The sequence below is a fragment of the Chrysochloris asiatica genome, unplaced genomic scaffold, assembly GCF_000296735.1.
Source record: "Chrysochloris asiatica unplaced genomic scaffold, ChrAsi1.0 scaffold00219, whole genome shotgun sequence".
NCBI lineage: Eukaryota > Metazoa > Chordata > Mammalia > Afrosoricida > Chrysochloridae > Chrysochloris > Chrysochloris asiatica.
Window position 1 is genome coordinate 2,411,732 of NW_006408737.1, and position 21,957 is coordinate 2,433,688.

The window sequence follows — 21,957 nt, forward strand, 5'->3', positions numbered from 1 at the left end:
ATCATAACATCATGTGTCATTTTCTCAGTTGGAGAAGGCAGGGCCTGGGTTTCTTACTCATCTTGGCACTTTTGTCTTAAAGATCACTAGATCTATATTCAATTATACTAGAAACATTAAGCATTTTCTTAGGGGCTTAGGCACAGTGCTGATTGTCAGAAGTGGAAAGATAAAACCTTGACCTAGCCCTGGGTGGGAAGAAAGCTAGACACGTAAACAAAGAAAGGGTATAAGACAGTGCATGGCGGGTATGGTGGAAAGTCTGGATCTGGAATACTTGTTTTACCTGGAAGTGGAGAAAGTCAAGAAAAGGCTTCATAAAGGAAACAGCTTTAGCACTGAGTCTTGCTTTTAGCTTTTGATTCCTTCTTTTATCCATTCTATACATTTGCTGAGACTTTACCTCTCACATTATGTGTGAGGACCTGAATGTCAAGAATTCAAAGTTCTGGGGCTATGGATTAAGATTTCTTCCCTTTTATTACAGCACCCAGGTCTTTTTGCTCTAGCTTATTTCAAGGACTTTCCAGTTTAGGGAAGCAGACAGGTGGCAAAGTAAAAGTTGAACAACAACAAAAAACTGTTGAGAGTATTTACCTCAGGGGAAGGGAATGTGGGTTGGGCTGGAGATTCAAATGGGAGTGGTGGGAGATTTTGGTATCCTTTGAATTGATAAATTGTTGTTGTTAAGTGCCCTCCAGTGGATTCCAACTCAAAGTGACCCTGTATAAGGTTTCCCAGGAGTAGCTGGTGAACTTGAACTTCTGGCCTTGTGGTTCAAACTGATCTTACAGTCCAGCGCATTAACCCACAGTGCCACATCGGGACTCCACCCTGTATAGGGTTTCTGAGGCTGTAGAATATGGGAACAAATAGCTTCATCTTTCTCATACAGAAGGGCTGGTGAGTTTAAACTGCTGACCTTGTGGTTAGTAGTCTAGTGCCTATCCTACAGCACCAACAGTGCTGAATTGATGGCGGGAGGCTTTAAAAAGTTTGTCGAAACACAGAACTAAAAAATAATGAATCTTACATTATTTGAGAGAAAATACATACGTATGTATTTTAAAGACCATGAAGGAAAAAGTGATAAAGTGATGCATGCTAACCTCTACAAACTTTTACTCAATAGAATGGTAATCTTTTGCTCAAAACCTTAAATAGGCAGATTTATCTGCCAACATGTCAATTTAGGAAGCAAATAAACATTTAAGTGAGGGCTCTAACATTCAAACAGATGTTGAACCCTTAAGAGTCATCAGCATACTGTAAGAAACAGGATAGAAATGCTCACTACCCTGAGGGACCTTGTTCTCTAAGAGAATAGTAATAAGTAAACAACTGACATAAGTTTGTTAAGAAAAGACAGGCTGTTGTGAAAGAATGAGTGGGTAGAGAATTTAGAGAGATTGCAGGATCAGAAATAGAAGATTCAGAATTCCTATAAAGCAGCAAAGTTGGGGAGGGGCCTTAAAGTCAGGGTGTACCTAAAAGGCACACTTGTGCATACAGCCCATGTTACAGATCAAGAAAAAAAAGTTTTCTAAAGTTGTTTTTATTCACAATTTATACAAAATTGAGGAAATGTCAAATCTTCGTCTCATATTTATCAGGAATGACAGCAGGGATGTGTTAGAAGGACAGTGCTAAAAACCACTCTTGGTTTTGTCCCCTGTGGAAAAGAGAATGTCTTTCCCTAAAAGGGCACAATTACATATCAGTTAGCAAGTGATAAGACAGTTATAGAGGATTCATTCATTGTGTCTTCAGTTAACACTTCCCCATGTGACAAGTGTTATGTCAGGTTTGAATTAAACTCTGAAAATATTACTAGTAGGATTGAAAGATGACGTTGGCTGCTCCTGTAAAAATGTAGTTTCAGAAACCCTATGGAGTAGCTTTACAGGATGGCTATAAGTTAGAATACACTCAATGACAAGGGTGTGGGTAGGTGAGTACAATATACATAACTAAGTTGTTGTTGTTGTTAAGTGCCCTTGAATGGATTCTGACTCATGTGGACCCTGTATAGGGTTTCCAAAGAGCAGCTGTTGAGCTTGAACCACAGACCTTGCAGTTCAAATCGATCTTTCAGTCCAGCGCATTAAGCCACCGCATGGCACCAGGAATTCACATGACAAAGTGAATACCCATAAAATGCCACAGTAAGAAAAAGAGACAATAGGAAATAAAGGTAAATGGTCCCCCACTCATTCTTTCACGACAGCCTGCTTTTTTTTTTTTTTTTTTTTTAACAAACTTATGTCTAAGAGTATGTCATTTGTTTACTTCTTACTATTCTCTTAGTAAACAAGGTCATTAAGGTCCATAAACACTGTCTATTTATATAAATAAAAACAAATATCCAGTATTCACCAAGAACACAGTCTAATCCACTGCTGGTCATACTTTTTTTTTTTTTCCCTGAAGGGCAGTTTGACAGTTTGTATCTTTAGCTAAATCCCACTTTAATGAATTTATCCTAAACACACACACACACACACACACACACACACACGGAAAATATGTAAAAGGATAGAATATTCATGTTAATTACAATTGAAAAATTGGAAGAAACTGACAATAGGGACTGATCACATCAGTTTGACAGTACAGGGGGATTTTTTTATTTACGTTTAAATTTGCCAGTCGATTTTGCCAACACTTGCTCACGACCTTGCAAACAAATATAAACATCGAGGTGGCCTAGTGGGCACTTGGCTTTTTGTCAAGTGGACAAAGGCGCAGTTTATATTTACTATGGACACATCTGGTCCATATTTATCATGGACTCCTGGTACGGCACTATAGGATCAGCACTGGACTTCCAACCATAAAGTTGGCGGTTCAAACCCGCCAGCTGCTGCTTGGAAACCATATACAGGGTCCAGAGTTAGAACTGACTCCATGGCACTTAACAATGGACACGCCCAGGGTGAGCCGGAAGAGAGGACGACAGAGTGGGGGAGGTCACATACTAGACCCTTACAGCCAACCTGGGGGGAACAGAGGCTCAGAAGCCATTTCCATAGCAGGTGTCTCTGCCTTGATACCTTGACGTCTCAACTCTAGTTGATTTCCTTGTTCCAGCTCACCACACTAGTTCCCTGTTGGGAAAGTCCTGAGGCCTGAGTCACGGGATCCGAGCTCAGACCTAGAGCACTGAGCGTGGCTGCCCATGGCCACGCCCACAACACCACCTCGAACGGCATTGAGGAATGTCTAGTACAAGGCCGAAGTCCCCCGGGCTGCTCCGGAGGAGCACGGCAGCTCCCCTCTCGCTCCACGTGGACTGCGAGGCTCTCACTGTCCACCCGCCCGCGCGTCCTTTCAGCATCCCAGGTCCCAGCGGAGCAACCCGGAGGCCGCATTCAGGCCCGAGCTCCACACAAGCACAGCAGCCAGGTTCCCTACGCCCCTCCCAGAAGGCTGCCTCCACTATTCCTCCCTCAGTTTGGGTGGTGCCAGGCCCGGCCCCAGGCTACCTGGACTCATTCGCTCATAGGCCAGGGCCGCAGAACCGCCTTTCGCCCGGGACCTCGCCCCGCGCCGAGCCGGGGGCGGAGCCTGAGAGTTCGCGCCAAAATCGCGTAACTAGTCCCGCCCCCGCGGGCTACGTCGCGCCCTCCTTTTTTTTCAAACCCGGGGCTGGGCGGGGATTGGTGGCCTGGGGACTCACGTGGTTAACGGTCGCGGGAAGCCGCGGAGCCCGAACCTGAGACTAGATCTGCGGAGACCCTAGTCTTGGCGCCTGGGCCGGGGCCGCCTCTGCTGGACAGTTTACGCTGCCACCACCAATACCGCTGCCCGCAACCCCGAGCGCCTCGGAGCCGCTGCCTGCCGCAGTGCAGGCCTGCAACCGCGGAGACAGGGCGCGCCCAGTCGCACGTGGCGGACCCGCCCCCTGCTCTGGTCGAGTCCTGGTCTCCCTGGGCCCGGGCTCTCCGACCCGCAGTCCCAGCCTCAGGGCGGCGATGAGCTTCCTGAGCCGGCAGCAGCCGCCGCCGCCCCGCCGCGCCGGGGCCTCCTGCACCTTGCGGCAGAAGCTGATCTTCTCTCCCTGCAGCGACTGTGAGGAAGAGGAGGAAGAGGAAGAAGAGGAGGGCAGCGGCCACAGCACCGGGGAGGACTCGGCCTTTCAGGAGCCCGACTCGCCGCTACCGCCCGCTCAGAGCCCTACGGAACCGGGGCCCGAGTGCCGCCGCTCGCCCGGCCCGGCCCCCGGCAGCCCCGGGGAGCTGGAGGAGGACATGTTGTTGCGGGGCGCTAGCCCAGGCGCCGACGGGGCTGGCGGCGGGACCGAGGGCGACTCGTGGGAGGAAGAGGGCTTCGGCTCCTCGTCGCCGGTCAAGTCGCCGGCGTCCGCCTACTTCCTGGGCAGCTCCTTCTCGCCAGTGCGCTGCGGCGGCCCGGGGGACTCGTCCCCGCGGGGCTACCGGGTGCGCCCGGCCGGTGAGGGTCCCTGCTCGCCGCTGCCCGACCACCCGGGCACCCCGCCGCACAAGACCTTCCGCAAGCTGCGGCTCTTCGACACGCCGCACACCCCCAAGGTGAGAGGACGGGGGTCGGGGCCTCGCCCAGCGGCTGGGGGCGCCCCCGCGCCCGCCCAGCCTTTTAAAAGGGCGCCGACGGCGGGCGCGGAGTGGGGCCCCGGGCGCCGGGGTTCGGTTACATAACCGCCGGGCCGCACCCCCGCTCGCCTTCCTGCGCACAGCGCAAAGTTGGCAGCCCCTGTTTTGGGCCCTGCCCAGAGGTTGTCCGTTAAGATTATGTAACTGAACAATGCGCCTCGTCTGGAACTTCTTCAACTTTCAAAGGGGCTGGTCGGCGGCGGCCAGGTGGCGGAGGACTTAACGCCCGCCCCGAGCGTGGGAGGCCGGAGCGGGGCGCCCAGAACGTGCTCGGGAGGAGGCTGGCCCGGCGCCGCGGCCATATGGTGCCTTTTAAATGCACTGCTCGGGCCTGTGATTGGGGCGGCTCACGCGGAAGGAATTCGGTGGTTTTTTGTTGGTTTTGGGGTTTTTTTTTTAAACATTAATTCCGCTTATCGTTTTATGTCGTATGGTGATATAGGGGAAAGTTTTGCTCCTTGACTTGAGAGAAAAGGCCGACCTTCCAAGCACTTAACAATCTAAAGACTCATGAATAACTCAAAGTAGCATTTAAGCTTCTCTCTGGACCTAGTATTGGGTAAGCGTTTGTTTATCCCCATGGGTAGTGCCCAATTTGATCGTCCTCAGCGTAATGATTGTTGTTGTTGTGTGCTGTTGAGTCGATTTACACTCCGAGGGATCCTGTCCTTTTGAGGCTGTAAGTCTTAATTGGGAGCAGAAAGCCTCATCTTCTCCCGCTGAACTGCCCACCCTGCGGTTAGCAGTCCAGTCAGTGTTTATCCCACAGTGATTAGTGATGTCCAAGTCCTAAGAGCCCACATTAGAGCTGCTTGGACCCCTTGTTATAGGTGCCATCAGTCGGTGCCAACTCAAAGCGACCGTATAAACAACAGAACGAAATACTGCCCATTCCCCAGTCGCATTTTGAGTGCCTTCCAACCTGACGGGCTCATTTTCCGGCACTATATCTGACAGTGTTTCTCTGCTATTCTTGAGATTTTTAGTGACTAAATATTCAGAAGTAGTTCATAGCTCCTCCTTCCTAGTCAGTCTTCATCTGGAAGCTCATCTGAAACCTGTCCACCATGAATGACCCTGCTGGTATTTAAAATACTGGTGGTATAGCTTTCAGAACCACAGCAATTCACAAGCCACCACAGTATAGCAAGAGTGGTGGGCTTGGACCCCTTAAGTATTTATGTACTTGGTGCTGTGTCTTGAAGGAGGGGTTGAGCACCTATTTGTTAAGTGGCAAGAGTATGCAGATTGCCACCCTTAAAAGAAGTAACAGACTTTAAATACAGATAGGTATGAAACAGATAAGATTAATAGGAAAATGTACCTTTGTCAATTGTGAGTCAGTTTTATTGTTGGTGTACCGTTATCCATAAACTTCAGGAATACATTTGCTTTTTGAGCTTTGCTGTTTTATGATCTGCTTTGATCAAGGCAAACCCCACTGGAAGTGAGGGAATGAGTCCAATGGCAATGGCGCTCAAAGCCCTATTTAGATAGGGGGGGAGGGGCGCTTTTCTGGGCATGGCTGACTGCTTTCTATTTTTAGATGTATTTGAAAGGGCTTGCTGGTTAAACTAGGAAGAATTTTAGATTTTTTTTTTTTAGAGCTGAAAGCCGATTTTACTTGCATGTCTTGTTCAGAAAAAGTAGTATATAACTTCAGATTCCTTGTTATCTTGTTAAGTACTGTGTAATTCTGACTCATAGCAATCCTGTATAGGGTTTTCGAGAAGCAACTGGTGGGTTTGAACCGCCCGCCTTGTGGTTCGCAGTCCAGTGCTTATGTTATAGTACCACACCAGGATATTGTTTATTTTGATTGAAATACAACAGAATCTTGTGTGTCACTTTCAGACACATTCCAGCTATATGAAAAGCTTGGTAAATTTATAGTGTGAGGGCTGATTGTCCATAGGACTTGTATCCTAAAAACTCATTTTCCTTCCCTAGAGTTTACTTTCCAAAGCTCGAGGAATCGATGCCAGCACTGTTAAACTCCGGGGTGGTTCCCTATTCATGAACTCAGAAAAATCAGGAAAAAGGGAATTTGACATGCGACAGACGCCGCAAGTGAATATTAATCCTTTTACTCCGGATTCTCTGTTGCTTCATTCCTCAGGACAGTGTCGTCGACGAAAAAGAACATATTGGAATGAGTAAGTGATTCAACATTTTGGTTCCCCCAAACACTCAAAAGTGGTTTGATAAACTTCTCAAAATTTAATTTTGCTTGAATGCATGAAACTTTGTCCTTTGAACTTTTTTTTCTACTGTTGTCAAGTCTACTGTTGTCAGCTGTATATAGGTTAACAGTCCAGTGCTTATCCTACAGCACCACACCCCCTCTACTTCTTGTAAGGGAGTCATGGTGTGGCACTGGAGCTAATGTGTTAGATTGCAAAGTCATTTGAACTGCAAGGTCTGTGGTTCAAGCTCACCACCTGCTCCTTGGAAACCCTGTACAGGGTCACTGTGGGTTGGAGTCGACTTGACAGCACTTTAACAACAACAACACTTCTTGTTACGTGCCATTGGGTCAGTTCCAACTCATAGAGAACCCTGTATTAGGGTTTCAGAGGAGCAGTTAGCAGTTCAAACTGATCTTGCGGTCCAGTGCTTATCCCAAAAGCGCAACACCGGGGCTCCTATTATTAAGTGCCACTGAGTTGGTTCCGACTCATAGCAACTCTGTATGGGGTTTCTGAGGAGCTTCTGGTGGGTTTGAACTGCTGACCTTGTGGTTCACTATCCAGTGCTGTTCTTACAGTGCCACACCAGGAGTCCTCCTAGCACCTAATTTGTAAGAGATGGATGTTGTTGTTGTTGTTGTTAAGTGCCATCGAGTCGGGTCCGACCCATAGCGACCCTGTACAGGGTTTCCGAGGGTGTAAATCTTTACGGGAGTAGAAAGCCTCATCTTTCTCCCGCGGAGCGGCTGGTAGTTTCGAACCGCTGACCCTAAAGTTCGCAGCCCGATTCGTAACCACTACGCTACCAGAGCTCCTTTACGTGGCTAGTAATCCTCTATGAAAAAGAAAGAATAAAAATTCTAGACAGCTTGCAGGAAATCTGCTGGTGTTAAAAATGAGGCAGGCAATGAGGGTGTACCTAGAAAGGCTTTAATTGTGGTACGTGTTGGCAGTTAACTTTTTGGTCAGTGAACATATATCTTAACGTGAGATTTTCATTGCCTGGCCTTAGTATTGTGATAGTGAAATTACCTAAATGCTTTTGTTTTTATCTCATTGATTGTGCATTTTGCTGTACCTTTATCAGATAAAGTTTTGCATCTCAACTTGATATGTATGTCAGACATTGATAGAAAAATACTTTTTTTTCCCTTAGTTCCTGTGGTGAAGACATGGAAGCCAGTGATTATGAGTTTGAAGATGAAACAAGACCTGCTAAAGTAAGTAGTTAGCTTATTTTTTCCTTAAATTTGATTTTCTACCTCTTAACAAGTTATTGCATTAAATAAGCATTTGAACATAAAGTTTAATGATTTTTTAAATTTCACGTGTTATCAGTCAACATAGCGAAAAGTAATTTTCATATATTTGTATTATATATATGGATATACTTTTTATTATAGAGAATTACAATTACTGAAAGCAACATGAAGTCACGGTATACAACAGAATTTCATGAACTAGAGAAAATTGGCTCTGGAGAATTTGGTTCTGTGTTCAAGTGTGTGAAGAGACTAGATGGTTGCGTTTATGCCATTAAGCGGTCAAAAAAGCCACTGGCTGGCTCTGTTGATGAGTATGTATTAACAATTTTATCTTTTGCCCTTTTGATGTTAAAAACATTACAGTTTAGTTTAATACTGAATTTAACTTTTTTAGAAATGGTAATGATTTCATCATGTATTTAATCACATTCTTTTTGTTTTATATCAGTGGGTAAAATAATGAAGTCTGATTTAGAGAGTTTAATTTAAGTGTATTATTTTTAACCAGTACTCATGAATTCAAAGTGAAATGGATCTAAATTTCCTGAATTCTAGAGCCAACAAGGTTTCTTCTTTCTAACATTCTTCTTTAATAGGAGGTTTTGGAAAAATCTCATTGAGTCCCACCTACCCCTTTAATAAGCAAGTTGGTCTTCAGCCTAATTATAGAATAATACAGATGTCATTTTATTTTACATTTTCAGATAAATTCAGTTTTGTTAGGTGTTACTGAATTGGTTCCGACTCATAGTGACCCTGTATAGGATTTTTGAGGCTTTTAACATCTTTGTGTTAGCAGAAAACCTCATCTTTCTCCCACAGAGCAGCTAGTGGGCTTGAACAACTAACCTTGTTCACAGTCTACTGCTTATTGTGGGCCAAATAAAAATGATATACCATTGTATTAATCTCATATTTCTCCTAGGCAGAACGCTTTGAGAGAAGTATATGCTCATGCAGTGCTTGGACAACATTTTCATGTGGTTCGATATTTCTCTGCATGGGCAGAAGATGATCATATGCTTATACAGAATGAATATTGTAATGGTAAGTAATGTAATGGTTTTCTGGTAACTTAGGAACTTGAGAGAATGAATACAGGAGAAATATTTATTATTAACTCAAGTCTTAATCTATTTATGTTTCTTTTTTTCTCTTGTAAATTAAAGGATCAGAGGTCTAATAAGATTTCAAGTGAAAGTAATGCCTGTCTGTGTCTTTAAAAATGGAAAACCCTAAGCCTCCTGAGGTACCTTGTATACATACGCCTGAGAAGTACCAGGCATATTATTCATGTGCCTGTCACTCAAATGAAATTAGGCATTTTGAGAGAACACAGGGCTTGCCATATATATTTTGTTATCTCTTACACTTCATTTCTGCTTCTATTTCATTTTGTGTACTACTAGTACAGACGTTGAGTATTCACAAAATGACTGATTCGCTATTACTAAATCTAGCCAATCATTCAAGACATTCTGTAGTGTAGTCCCACTTTTATCTTTTACAAGATAAATAGAATAACATTTTATTAAGTTGTGCACTTTAGTTCTCTAGCTGATCACGCCCTCAATCAATCTATCCATAAAACAAACATGTATAGGTTCAAATTTTGGAAGTTACCTGGCTTTCAACAATCCCTTCTATAGCCAGCTTGGTGTTCTTCCTTTTCCAATTAAACTTTTACAAACTCTCAGTCTGAATTCTGAAGCTATAATTGTATACAGAAATTTTTGCTTTATAATCGATTTTTATTTTAGTATTTCTTCCTAATTAGAATATAGAATATAATGAACACTGTGCCACTAGTTTGTTTTCTCACAGCTCTTAGATATGTTTCTATTTATACCATGACAGTATTTACGTAGCTGTATCCCATGACTTTGTAGACTTATCTGTTTCTTTTTTTTTCTTGCTTAAACTATGGGAATTTATTTGTTCTCACATAACAATAAGTTTGGAGATAGACAGTAATTGGACTGTTATAGCTGTCCTTAATCTGGACTTTTCTGTTTTTCTGCTCTGTCATTGCTTTTTTTTTTTTAATGTTTTATTGTGAATTATGTGAACATTAGCTTTACTTTCATCCTATCATATATCGTTTCATTGCCATAGTTACAGTCCCCTCTGTGCATCATCACCCAACCAAAGAGTATACACTACAAGCCTGCCCCCCTGGTCATCAGCACACAGCCCCTCTCCCTCTGTGGGTCTAGAGTCCCCAGCCGCTCCTTCTCTCCACAGCATCATATCTGCCTTCCATCACTGGCGTCACTGTTTCTCTGGGTAGGGTTCCGCACTCTCCTATTCCCTCTTGATGGTCCCAGGGACTTCTGCTCTTGGACTGCAAAGTCAGTCACACTCCCCTCCTTTTGCTACAAAATGTTTGCCTTTACATTTCCAACCCTCACAGTCCTGATAACAAATTATTCACTATAGTACCACAAGATACCTATCCACATCTCCTTTTATCAGCCCCGTCCAGACGGATTGGATACTACTCAGTGGAGATTCTACCTTCCCTGTGCTCTCTGGATCTGGGCTCCTACTTGAAAGCTTGTAAAGCCAGTCACTTTTTGCCTTTGTAGCCCCCCATTTTGGGTAGCCAATGTCCAAGTTGCCCATCCATGTCTATATGGAGAGGGATGGGAATGATCCTCGCTGTAAAGATTTATTCCCTCATTTGAGCTACTGCATCTATAGGTGTAGGTCAAGTTCATCAACTTGTATCAGATTACTTTTCCTCTTCTTCTATTTGAACTCTGATCGTCCAGTCATTGAAGGACTGATCTGTTTCTTAACTCTCATTTTTAGGTTACTGCATTTAATGTAAAATAACTTGACCATATAATGTCTTCCCATTCCATTTTTACTGAAGGAATCGCCTTTTATTTATCTTTTGGTACTTCTTTTCACCTTATTGATTTGGGTGTTCCGTGGGAATTCAGGGATCACAAATTTGTAATGGTTGTATAATTCAGATAATTTTGAGAAAATGCTCTTGGGCCCAAAAAGTGAGGAGGAGTGAGTGGTCTTGTTACCTTCTAATATTACACAGATCTTGTCCTGTAATAAAAATTTTTAAATAATCTTTTGGAAAATTATTTTCATTTTGGAACACATTTAAAGAAAGTCCCGTATGATGATAATATGTTAAAGATAGTCTCATAATATGTGATTAGAAGTTTTTAAAGAATCCTCTAGGAAGAGGATTTTTATAAGGAAATAGGTCTACAAAAAGATACTTGTGAAATAGCAGCTGATTTGTTTATTCCTGCTCAGATAAAGGGAAATATGACTGTCTAGATAAAGTCCTGAGATAGTCCTTCTCTTATCTTTTGTTTTCCTTTTCCATCATTCCTCTCCCATATAAAGGTTTAAGTGTCCAAATAGGCCCAGCAGCAGCATGGAGTTAGTGTCACCCAGTGCAGTCAGTAACTCATGGTGTCACACCCCTCCCCCACTGGACTTTCTCATACCAGACTATATAGTATGTGATATAGTTACAAATTACTAAAGTGTAATTTCTTAGATTATATGAATACTAACAACAAAATTATTTTATAAAATCTTTTTATATTATTGTTGTTATGTGCCATAGAGTCAGTTCTGACTCATAGCAACCCTGTCCTGGGTTTCTGTGGCTATAAATCTTCATAGGAGCAGAAAACCTCATCTTTCTTCTATGGAACAGCTGGTAGTTTTGAACTGCTGACCCTGAGGTTAGCAGCCCAATTCGTAACCACTACACAACAGTGAAAGCCTTTTGTGATACTTCTCTCCCTTTCCTTTACTTAATACTTCATTCTCCATAAAAAGTTATCCATTAGGTTCACAAATGCTGTTTAGCATGATATTGTGGCTAAACCCCAGAAAATTGGACAAAATCAGCAACTATAAAATCACTGGTCACAAGGAAAATAACAGCATGTGCATGTAGCACTTGCAGATGAAACCACATGATTGGAAGCTTCATTGTAATTGGGTAATAATGACTTTAACCAGAGAACATTAGAAAGTTCCAAAGTAAATTAGCATAAACATTTTTAGCCTTATATAGGTATATTGATCATGTAGACTGGGCTTACAAAAAATGTTTTTGTTAAGACTTACAGGAATGTTTTTACAAAAAAAAAAAAAAAATCCGGAAACAATGCACAGAAATTTATAGACTGTCATTTTGGTGTCCCTCCCCTGACAGTGTCACCTGATGCGGGCCACACCGCAGCTTTAGTGATACAACTACTAGGCCTCTTCTTCAACTCCAGTTTTTTTTCTTCAGCTCCTTTTTGGTTAGCTGATTATCCTTTTTTGTGACTGAATTTCTTTGTTATTTCAAACCGTTATCTACATTTTAAACATTTTATCTTGGTTTGGTGTGGCACTGTGGGCTAATGCATCAGACTGTAAAGTCATTTGAACAGCAAAGTTGGTGGTTCAGGCTCACCAGTTGCTCTTTGGAAACCCTAAACTGGATCGCTATAGGTCGGAATCGACTAGATGGCACTTCACAACCTCTTGGTTTGGTAAAATTTCTGGGGGAGTCCTGGTGTGGTGCGGTGGGCTAACGCGTCAGACTGCAAAGTCTTTTGAACTGCAAGGTCAGTTGTTCAGGCTCACCAGCTGCTACTTGGAAACCCTATACTGGGTTGCTATGGATCGTAATTGACTTGACGGCACTTGGCAACAGCAACAACCCAGGATAAAGAAGTGTAGACAAATGATGATAGGGGAAGAGAACCTGAAATGTCAGAGAAGTATCTTGCTTTTCACACCTTCAGCAACTCATAGAAGGAATTGGCTCAACCAGAGTTGCTAGAGTGATTAAAAAGGGAAATAGCCATGCCTTTTCAGACCCAGCTTAATCAAAGATTTTAAGCTTTGTTTGCCTATTCCCATCTAAAGTCCTCTTTTCCCCTAGTTCAGTATATGTATGGAGAACATACTTACACTTAAAATATGTGGTGTATGTTTTTATTTTTTAAACACATTTCACATTTTGCTGTCATTCTTGCTCAAATTTTAGGACCTCTTTTCCTAACTTGGTATCATTGACCTTGATTTTTCACCCTGGTAGCTTTTATTTTTTTATTAGTACATTTTCATTGGGAGTGAGTTAGGATAAGCATTGCTCTGGTGAACCGTAAGGTCAGCAGTTGAAGCCCACCAGCTGATCAATGGGAGTAGAATGAGGCTTACTGATCTTGCAAAGATTTAAAGCCTCAGAAACCCTACACAGGATAGCTATGAGTTGGAACCAACTTGACTGCACTTGACAACAACAAGCTTTAAATAGAAAGTGTTTGTTTTTTAAATAAAAATTCATTTCTTCTGAGGTAAAGCATAAATGGTCTTTTATAGAGCTTTTTAATATAAACAAATGAGCTGACTGGTTTAGCTAATTCTATAAAAGCAGATTGATATCCTCATTCATAGTAAGAATGTTGTTAAGTGCTGTCGAGTCGGTTCCGACCCATAGCGACCCTGTACATGGTTTCCGAGGCTGTAAATCTTTACGGGAGCAGAAAGCCTCATCTTTCTCCCGTGGAGTCGCTGGTAGTTTTGAACTGCTGACCTTAAGGTTCACAGCCCGATTCGTAACCACTACTCTACCAGAGCTCCTTATAGTAAGAATAGTATAAATTAAAACTATAATATAGTAGTTTTTACCTGTAAAGTTTATAGACTGTTGTGACAGGTGTGAAGAAACCTATTTTCATACATTGATGGTGGAAGTATAAATTGGTACAGTTAACTCTGGGAGACTGTGTATGTGAACACACACATACATATGCATCTATTATTTCTGGGGTAGCTCAGTAGGATCAGCATTGGATTGCATACCACAAGGTTGGTAGTTTAAACTTACCAGCTACTCCTTGGAAACTCTATAAAGGGTCCCTATGACTCAGAACTGACTCAACGGCACTTAACAACATTACAAGTATACTTAACCTTTTGCCCAGTAATTCCATTTCTAAATAATAAATATATGTGAAATGATCAATGTACAAGGTTTTCCATTGTTGTTTAAGTGCAGTCAAATATATTCCAACCCATAGAGGCCATGTATAGGGTTTCCGAGGCGTGGCTGGTGAGCTTGAATCAACAATCTTGCAGATCAAACTGACTTTGCAGTCCAGTGCATTAACCCACAGAGCCACACCAGACTCCATAATAGCATAGAATCAGAAATCAATTTTTAAATTCATCAATTAGGGGATTGGTTAATGCATTATTACTACTCAGTTAGAGTATGTAAGAAACTGACAACATAGGTTTACTCTGGGAAAGAGAACCAGCTATGAGTTGCTGGGATATATAGGTGAGAGTAAGACTTTAAATTGTATCCTAAAATGTGAGTTCATTGCCTTTTGAAAGAATAAAGTTTTGATTCCACAGGCATGTCAAAGGGAGGAGGTCCTATGAAATGTGACTTTCTTGTTTGAATCTGTGGTCATTCATTAAAGGTGGAAGGAAGAAAAATACTATTTCAGAAAGAAGAAAATGCTAACTTTTTCTGTCTTTGTAAGGTGGAAGTTTAGCTGATGCCATAAGTGAAAACTATAGACGCATGAGTTACTTTAAAGAAATAGAGTTGAAGGATCTTCTTTTGCAAGTTGGCCGAGGCTTGAAGTATATTCATTCAATGTGTTTGGTTCACATGGATATAAAACCCAGTAAGTATTATAGGGCCTCTGTCCTGGTGTTTTTTGAGGTTATAGAAAATAAGTTGCTTCCTTAGAACAAATAGGAAAGCATTTGTACATTCTGTTTTATGTGTTTCATAGGTTTAAAAGGCCTTTGACTACTTAATAGTATTGTTTTATGATCTCCATTTACCTGTTCTTTTATTCCCTTAAGTGATTTGAGATAATTAACATTTATTGAAAGCTATAGTAAGTTTGTTTCTTACTGTAGGAACTACAGTCTCATGTGGGACTTAAGGTGGCGAGACAACCTGTGGTTAAAGCTTCATTCTGCTACTTGGCTATAGAACCGAAATTAAAAAATTAATGCTGGTGCTGCTAACAGGTTTTCTACAAAAAAATGAAAGATTTGAAAACTTAAACCAGCTAAACCCACTGCCATCGAATTGATACTAGTTTTTTATGGGAGCAGAAGAATGTCATCTTTTTCTCAACCAGTACCTGATGGATTTGAATTACTGACCTTGTGGTCCTACAGCGCTACCAGGGCTCCTTTTGAAAACTTAAGTGTTATGCAGATGAAGTATTTCTAGTCTGCACAAGAAGTGTAAAGTGTTGTTTTGTATGACTCTGAAAACTAAATGTCACATGTATTATGATTGTATCATTAAATGCTGTGCAGTTGGTTCTGACTCATAAGGATCCTGTATAGGGTTTCCAAGGCTGTTAAATCATATTTCAGCTAAAAAATTACTAATGATTGATTTTTATAAGTAGCTTCAGTAGGACTGACCATTTTGTGACTCAGGAAAACCTCAGCATATTCTTTCTTAATTATGATTAACAGCGTAAGCAGTGGTACTACCAAGGTTTAGTGGTACTGTACCAAGGTATTGTTCTTGTTAAGTGCCATGGAGTTGGTTCTGACTCAATGACCTTGTATAGGTTTGAGACTTACAGATCTCTGCAGAAACAGAAAGAAAGCCTCATCTTTCTCTTTTGGAGTGGCTGGTAGACTCGAACTACCTTGTGGTTCTAGTCCAGTGCTTAGCCTATGGAGCCACCCACATGGAAACAAAAATTATTACAAAAACAATAGCAAGCAAGATTTTTTTAAAATCCTACTCTTCAACTTTGGAGCTATATATAATTTTAAATAAAGCTTTTGCTGCTAATTGGGTTACTTGAACACCCTAACGTGAAAATGCTTGGAAAATTTTAATGTACAAGCCTGGTGGTATTTCCAGCCTATGAAAGATAGTAAGAATGTTGTTTTATTACTGAAAACAAAATGACATGTGCATTATGATTATAATTGCATTTTTAAATCTAATTATCAAAATAATAATTTATGTGATATTTTATTCCTTAAATTGTATTTTAGTCAACTATCTCTACCTTTCTATTTCAGTATATTTGTACCTAATCTAATAGCCAGAATATATGTATATATATTTTAGTATTCCATTGTTGACCCATGTTCTTGATAGTTGATATGTCCAAACTGGTATCCAGTTCAGGATGGTGCATTGCATCCAGTTACAGCCTTTTTTTTTAGGTTTCACCCTTCCCCTGCCTTCTCAAAATGACAAATGACACAGACTTACTGGCTTGCTTGTGGCCCTTTGCATTATTCATCTTCTTGTTGTTCAGTACCTTTGAGTCAGTTCCAGCTCATAGCAACCCTCAAAAGGTTTCCAAAGTCCTGGTATGGCCCTGTGGGTTAGCACACTGGACTTCAAAGTTGGTTTGAGCTGCAAGGTTGGCAGTTCAAACTCACCAGTTGCTCCTTGGAAACCCTATGCAGGGTTGCTATGAATCAGAACCAAATCAGTGGCACTTAACAACACAAAGACTTTTCAATTTTAATTAATTAAAATTTTAAATTGAGACTTTTAAAAATTTTTGTGGAAGTAAAAAGCCTTCATAAGTAGTTTAAAATGCATAATATGTAAATGATAAAGGGTCTGGTCCGGTGAGTTCTAAGTGTGCAGAAATTAGAGCTACTCTAGAAATACATTCCTTGAAAATATAGCCCTAGTCCTCAGCTGGGCATGGGGTTGAACAGAAGAACTTATATTTTTAAAAGCTTTGTAGATAATCTGATGTATATCCTTATTTGTGAACTATAGTTTTACTGGTGTGGAGCTGTAGAATAAAGCAAGTACTGGATTGCATGCAAGGTTGGCAGTTCAAACCCACCAGCTGCTCCTCAGAAGCCTTATACAAGGGTTGTTATGAGTTGAAACAGACTCCACAGCACTTTACAACAAAAACATGGTTATACTGTTTGTTTTGTAACTTACATGATTAACTGTTTGACAGGTAACATCTTCATATCTCGAACATCAATCCCAAATGCTGCTTCTGAAGAAGGTGATGAAGATGACTGGGCATCCAACAAGATTATGTTTAAAATAGGTAAGAAAGATAATCTAGAATAGTACCTTTTAATTAGAAGAGAAGGTTGTTATATTTTTAACTCGATCATAATTTTTTCAACACTTGTAGGTGATCTTGGGCATGTAACAAGGATATCTAGTCCACAAGTTGAAGAGGGTGATAGTCGTTTTCTTGCAAATGAAGTTTTGCAGGAGGTAAATTTTCTCTTTTAATAATACCATTTGAATATCAATTCAGAGATCTAAATTAATAACTGATGGTGGTGGTAGTAGTTATGTAACATGGAGTCTGTTCCAGTTCAGTGACCTTGTAAGGAGTCCTGGTGTGGCCCTGTAGGATAAACACTGGACTTCAAGGTCAGCTTGAACTGCAAGGTTGGTGGTTCAAACTCATCAGCCACTTCTCCTATGCTGGGTCCAAATGAGTCCTAATTGACTTGACAGCACTTAACAACAACATAGGGTTTCTAAAGCTGTAAATCTTTACAGGAGCAGAAAGCCTCATCTTTCTCCTAGAGAATGACTTTGTTTTTGTTAAGTGCAGTTGTGTTGATTCCGACCCATAGTGACCCTGTATCAGATTTCTGAGGAGTGGCTAGTGAGCTTGAACTTTGGCACACAACCTTAGCTTCAAACTGACTTTGCAGTCCAGTGCATTAACCCACAGCTCCACACCAGGGCTCCAGAGAGTGAGTGCCTGGTAGTTTGAAAATACTGACCTTTTGATTAACACACCAAGTATGCTCCCAGAGCTTATTAACTGGTAGAATGGTAGTGTAAAACAGAGGGTTTTAAACAATCAGAGGTATGTTGTTATAAGTGCCATTGAGTCCAACTCATAAGAGACCTGTATAGAGTTTCTGCTTTTTGCAGGAACAGAAAGCCTCATCTTAAAAAGATGTATAATATTTAACAATGTTAGAGTTATGATGGACTCCTGGTGTGGCGCTGTAGAATCTGCACTGTGAACCACAAGGTCAGCAGCTCAAACCCACCAGCTGCTCCTCAAAAACCTTATACAGACTCACTATGAGTCAGAACTGACTCATGTCACTGAAAACAAGAGCAGATGCTTCCATTCACTGCTGGTGGAGATCAAAGTTTTAGTATCAGCATTTTTAAATCTCATACTGTATTTTTTGGCTCAATTTCTACTTTTAGGATTCTCCCCTACAAAAATATTTGTAGACTCATACAAATTGAGAACTATGTAAATAAGAATTTGCTAATAAAAGAATGAGTAAAAAAAATTTTAAAAAGGGGGTGGGGACAAATACTTCAAGATAAAGAATTTTGAATGAAAATGAAAAGTATTGAATAAATCTGTGGTTACATTGCTCTTTTCATATGTATATTTATTTGCTTTGTTATGTATTTGTAGTTTGTCAGTGTATCTATGTTTATGTTTGCATATGAATGTCCCTAGAAGGAAGCCATTTCTTTTGAGAATTGAATAGGGCTAGTGAGGAAAGAAATAGGCTTTCACTGTCAGGTAAATCTTAAAAACACCTTCTCTCTAAGAGTATATATTACTTAGTTATTAAAATAGAAATCCCTCATATGGTGTTAGTTTTTAATATTTTGAATAGATCTTAAATCTAGATGTGGACTTGGAAGCTTTTAATTTAGTCGTGTCTCTTTAAATTCTCATTGACATATGATCCATACTTTATCTGGGTTTTTTTTGTTTGTTTGTGTTTGTTATCATTTTTACATTTCTTTTTTAAATGTTTTTTTTTTTTTCCCTTTCACAGAACTATACCCATCTACCCAAGGCAGATATTTTTGCCCTTGCCCTCACGGTAGTATGCGCTGCTGGCGCTGAACCTCTTCCCAGAAATGGAGACCAGTGGCATGAAATCAGACAGGGTAGATTACCTCGGATACCACAAGTGCTTTCCCAAGAATTTACAGAATTGCTAAAAGTGAGCATTTCATGTATTAAATATTTTATTAGCATGGTGCAGCACTTTACTAAATTGCATGTTTTTACTTTTTTAATTTTTCTTATTTTTGTAAGGTTATGATTCATCCAGATCCAGAGCGAAGACCTTCAGCAGCTGCACTGATAAAGCATTCGGTATTGCTGTCTGCTTCTAGAAAGAGTGCAGATCAATTGCGAATAGAATTGAATGCGGAAAAGTTCAAAAATTCACTTTTGCAGAAGTAAGTGATGGTTGGTTTTGTTTTCACTTTCACATTGACAGGCTTTTTTCTCAGCAAAGAATGTAGCAGTTTGGCATGTTTCTACAATAAAAGTTTAGGGATTCAAATTAATTGATAATATTTGACCTATTAAATTTGTATTTTTCTTATAACATTCTATTCTACTTGTTTTTATGAAAGCATGAAATTAGTGTTAATTAGATAATTCTCATATTTTATTCACATGAGCTTTGACGTATTAAAGGAAGATGGTTTGGGAAAGGGGAAAAGAGGATGTTAAGATCCTAATAAAACTGACTTGAAACATTGAAAAGGGTTAATTGTCACTAGCTTGACATTCCTCTTGTCCATACAAATAAGTAGAATTTTCCTTTCATATATTTTTAATCTATTTTAGTTTTTTCTGTTTAATATACACAGAAGAATATACACCAATTCAAGCAGTTTCTAATGAACTGCAATTCAGTGACATTCATTATATTCTTAAGTTGTATAACCATCATCTCTTAGAAAGTGAACAGTATGAATTCAAGTTTTATTTGAAACTATATTTTTATTAAGGCCTGTCATTACCAGCATTTTTATTACTTTCATCAACATACCCAAGTATATATGGTATTTTAATTCTAAAAACAAAGTAAAATAATTTTATAAATTCAAGTAATTTCACCAGAAGCTGATATTTCTGTTGTGTTTTTCTTCTCTCATTTACATTTTAGAATAATGATGGCCTGGGAAGTTCTTCTGTCTGATAATGTATATTGCCTCTTAGGAGTAATATAATACACGAAAAGTCTTGTTTACTATTTCTGTATTTTAGAGAACTCAAGAAAGCTCAGATGGCAAAAGCTGCAGCTGAGGAAAGAGCACTCTTCACTGACCGAATGGCTACTAGATCCACCACCCAGAGTAATAGAACATCTCGACTTATTGGAAAGAAAATGAACCGCTCTGTCAGCCTTACAATATACTGAATTACTCATTTCCCACCTCCCCCCAGAAAACTGTGACGAGAGGAAGCTAGGTTGAAATCACTGCTAGAATCCAGTTTGTAATTACTTTCTCGATTGCTGTCAGTCGTCTTTTAGGACCTTTATTTGTGAATTTTAGTTGAAAGCTATATTTTGACCATTGTTTATATCAGGCTTTCACCTAGTCTTACCAGTCTGTCTCTATACTGTCAGTCACTGATGGATGTTACACCGACCTTTCCAGGGTTAACCACTGTGGTGGTGTGCTGCTTGTAGTTCGTATTGCATTGTAATAAATGGTATCTTTCCCTGTAGTGACCTGTAAAAAGGACTCAAGGGCTTTATTGCAACCATACTCTCTTCTTCCTTTGAAAAGGGAAATGCTAAGAGACTTAGTACTTCTTAGTCTTCAGTGTACCTGTGTGTCAAACTTATATTTCTTTTCCTTTTTTAATTGTGAATTTTACTTGTATATCCAACTGGGAGCACTTTGTAGGCATTGCATGGACCATGGAATGATAATTCTGTGGAAGTATGCCTTGTGAATTTGCTGCTATTTTAGTTTTGTCTTTGCTGTACAATTGTAGCATTAAACAATCATCGTTGTTAATAGGCTTTCTTTTCAACAATTATGTGAAATATATAAGCTGCACTTGAAGAAAAGCAGCAATTTGCTTTTTTTTCCCCCTTTGAACTTTGAAGCTAGTGCATTGGGAAAATGCACCTCTCCTTCCCCTTTGGAATGCTGTATTAATGTAGTATAATTATTACTGATTTTGTCATTTTTCCTGATAATATACTCCCTGACTCTTTTTTAAAATGTCTTTTCCTCTTCCCAAGTTTTGTACTTGTTTGTATTATTACTGTTTTTAAGTGTTTTCTTTTGTTTCTTTGAATATTTGTGTATATAAACTGATACTGTATATAGCTGTTTGAAATGCCAGAATGACTTCTGACTATTCCAAGTTTTTCATAATATTTTATCCCTGGTTAGCCATTTGACTAATAAATACTGGCTAAAAGATGTTGCAAAAAAAGTAGAATTTGACTATTGCCTGTTTCCTCATTAATTTTGGTTTAAAACATGTTTGCACTTGTCTGTTTGACTTGTGATTTATTAACATTTGATTGGCATATTAAAAGTCACTCTGAGCTTACTTTAATTGTCTCAATCTTTGTGGTGCCTGTTTTGTTTTGTTTTTTTTTACCATTTTATGTCCGTTATCCCTTCATTCTAAAAGTAGGGTGTAATTTATATAAAGTACTAAAATCAGTAGATGCTGTTTTGATAACATATGAAACTTACTGATTATAAATGTTGGATTTAAGTCCATGTCAATTTCAGCATTCAAGAATTTATCCAGCAAACTATTTTTATTTGTCTTTATAAATATTTCATATTTTATATACCATTGCATATTATACATCTGGCTTACTAGAAATATAAGTGTAATTTTTAAATTGCTGGAAATTATTAAGACAATAATAAGCCAATAACTATGGAGTCCTGGTATGGCACTGTGGGTTATGGCACTGGACTGCACAGTCATTTGAACCACAAGGTTGGTGGTTCAAGCTCACCAGCCACTCCTCTGAAACCCTATACAGGGTTGCCATGGGTCAGAACCAACTCGAAGGAACTCAGCAACAGAGCAACCATTAATTTGTACTGAGTCGTTCACA

The 21,957-nt window shown here is 40.1% G+C and overlaps 1 protein-coding gene across 1 annotated transcript; it reads left to right on the top strand.

The window, feature by feature from the left end:
- The first annotated feature begins 3,715 nt into the window (after positions 1-3,715).
- WEE1 (WEE1 G2 checkpoint kinase) lies at positions 3,716-21,443 on the top strand. The gene is made up of 11 exons (XM_006872999.1): positions 3,716-4,550; positions 6,582-6,787; positions 7,977-8,040; positions 8,224-8,396; positions 9,011-9,132; positions 14,619-14,765; positions 17,061-17,156; positions 17,247-17,332; positions 18,892-19,062; positions 19,158-19,303; positions 20,124-21,443. Exons 1-11 carry the CDS (start codon positions 3,975-3,977, stop codon positions 20,275-20,277), a joined length of 1,941 nt encoding a protein of 646 aa, XP_006873061.1. The 5' UTR covers positions 3,716-3,974; the 3' UTR covers positions 20,278-21,443.
- The last annotated feature ends 514 nt before the right edge of the window (positions 21,444-21,957 follow it).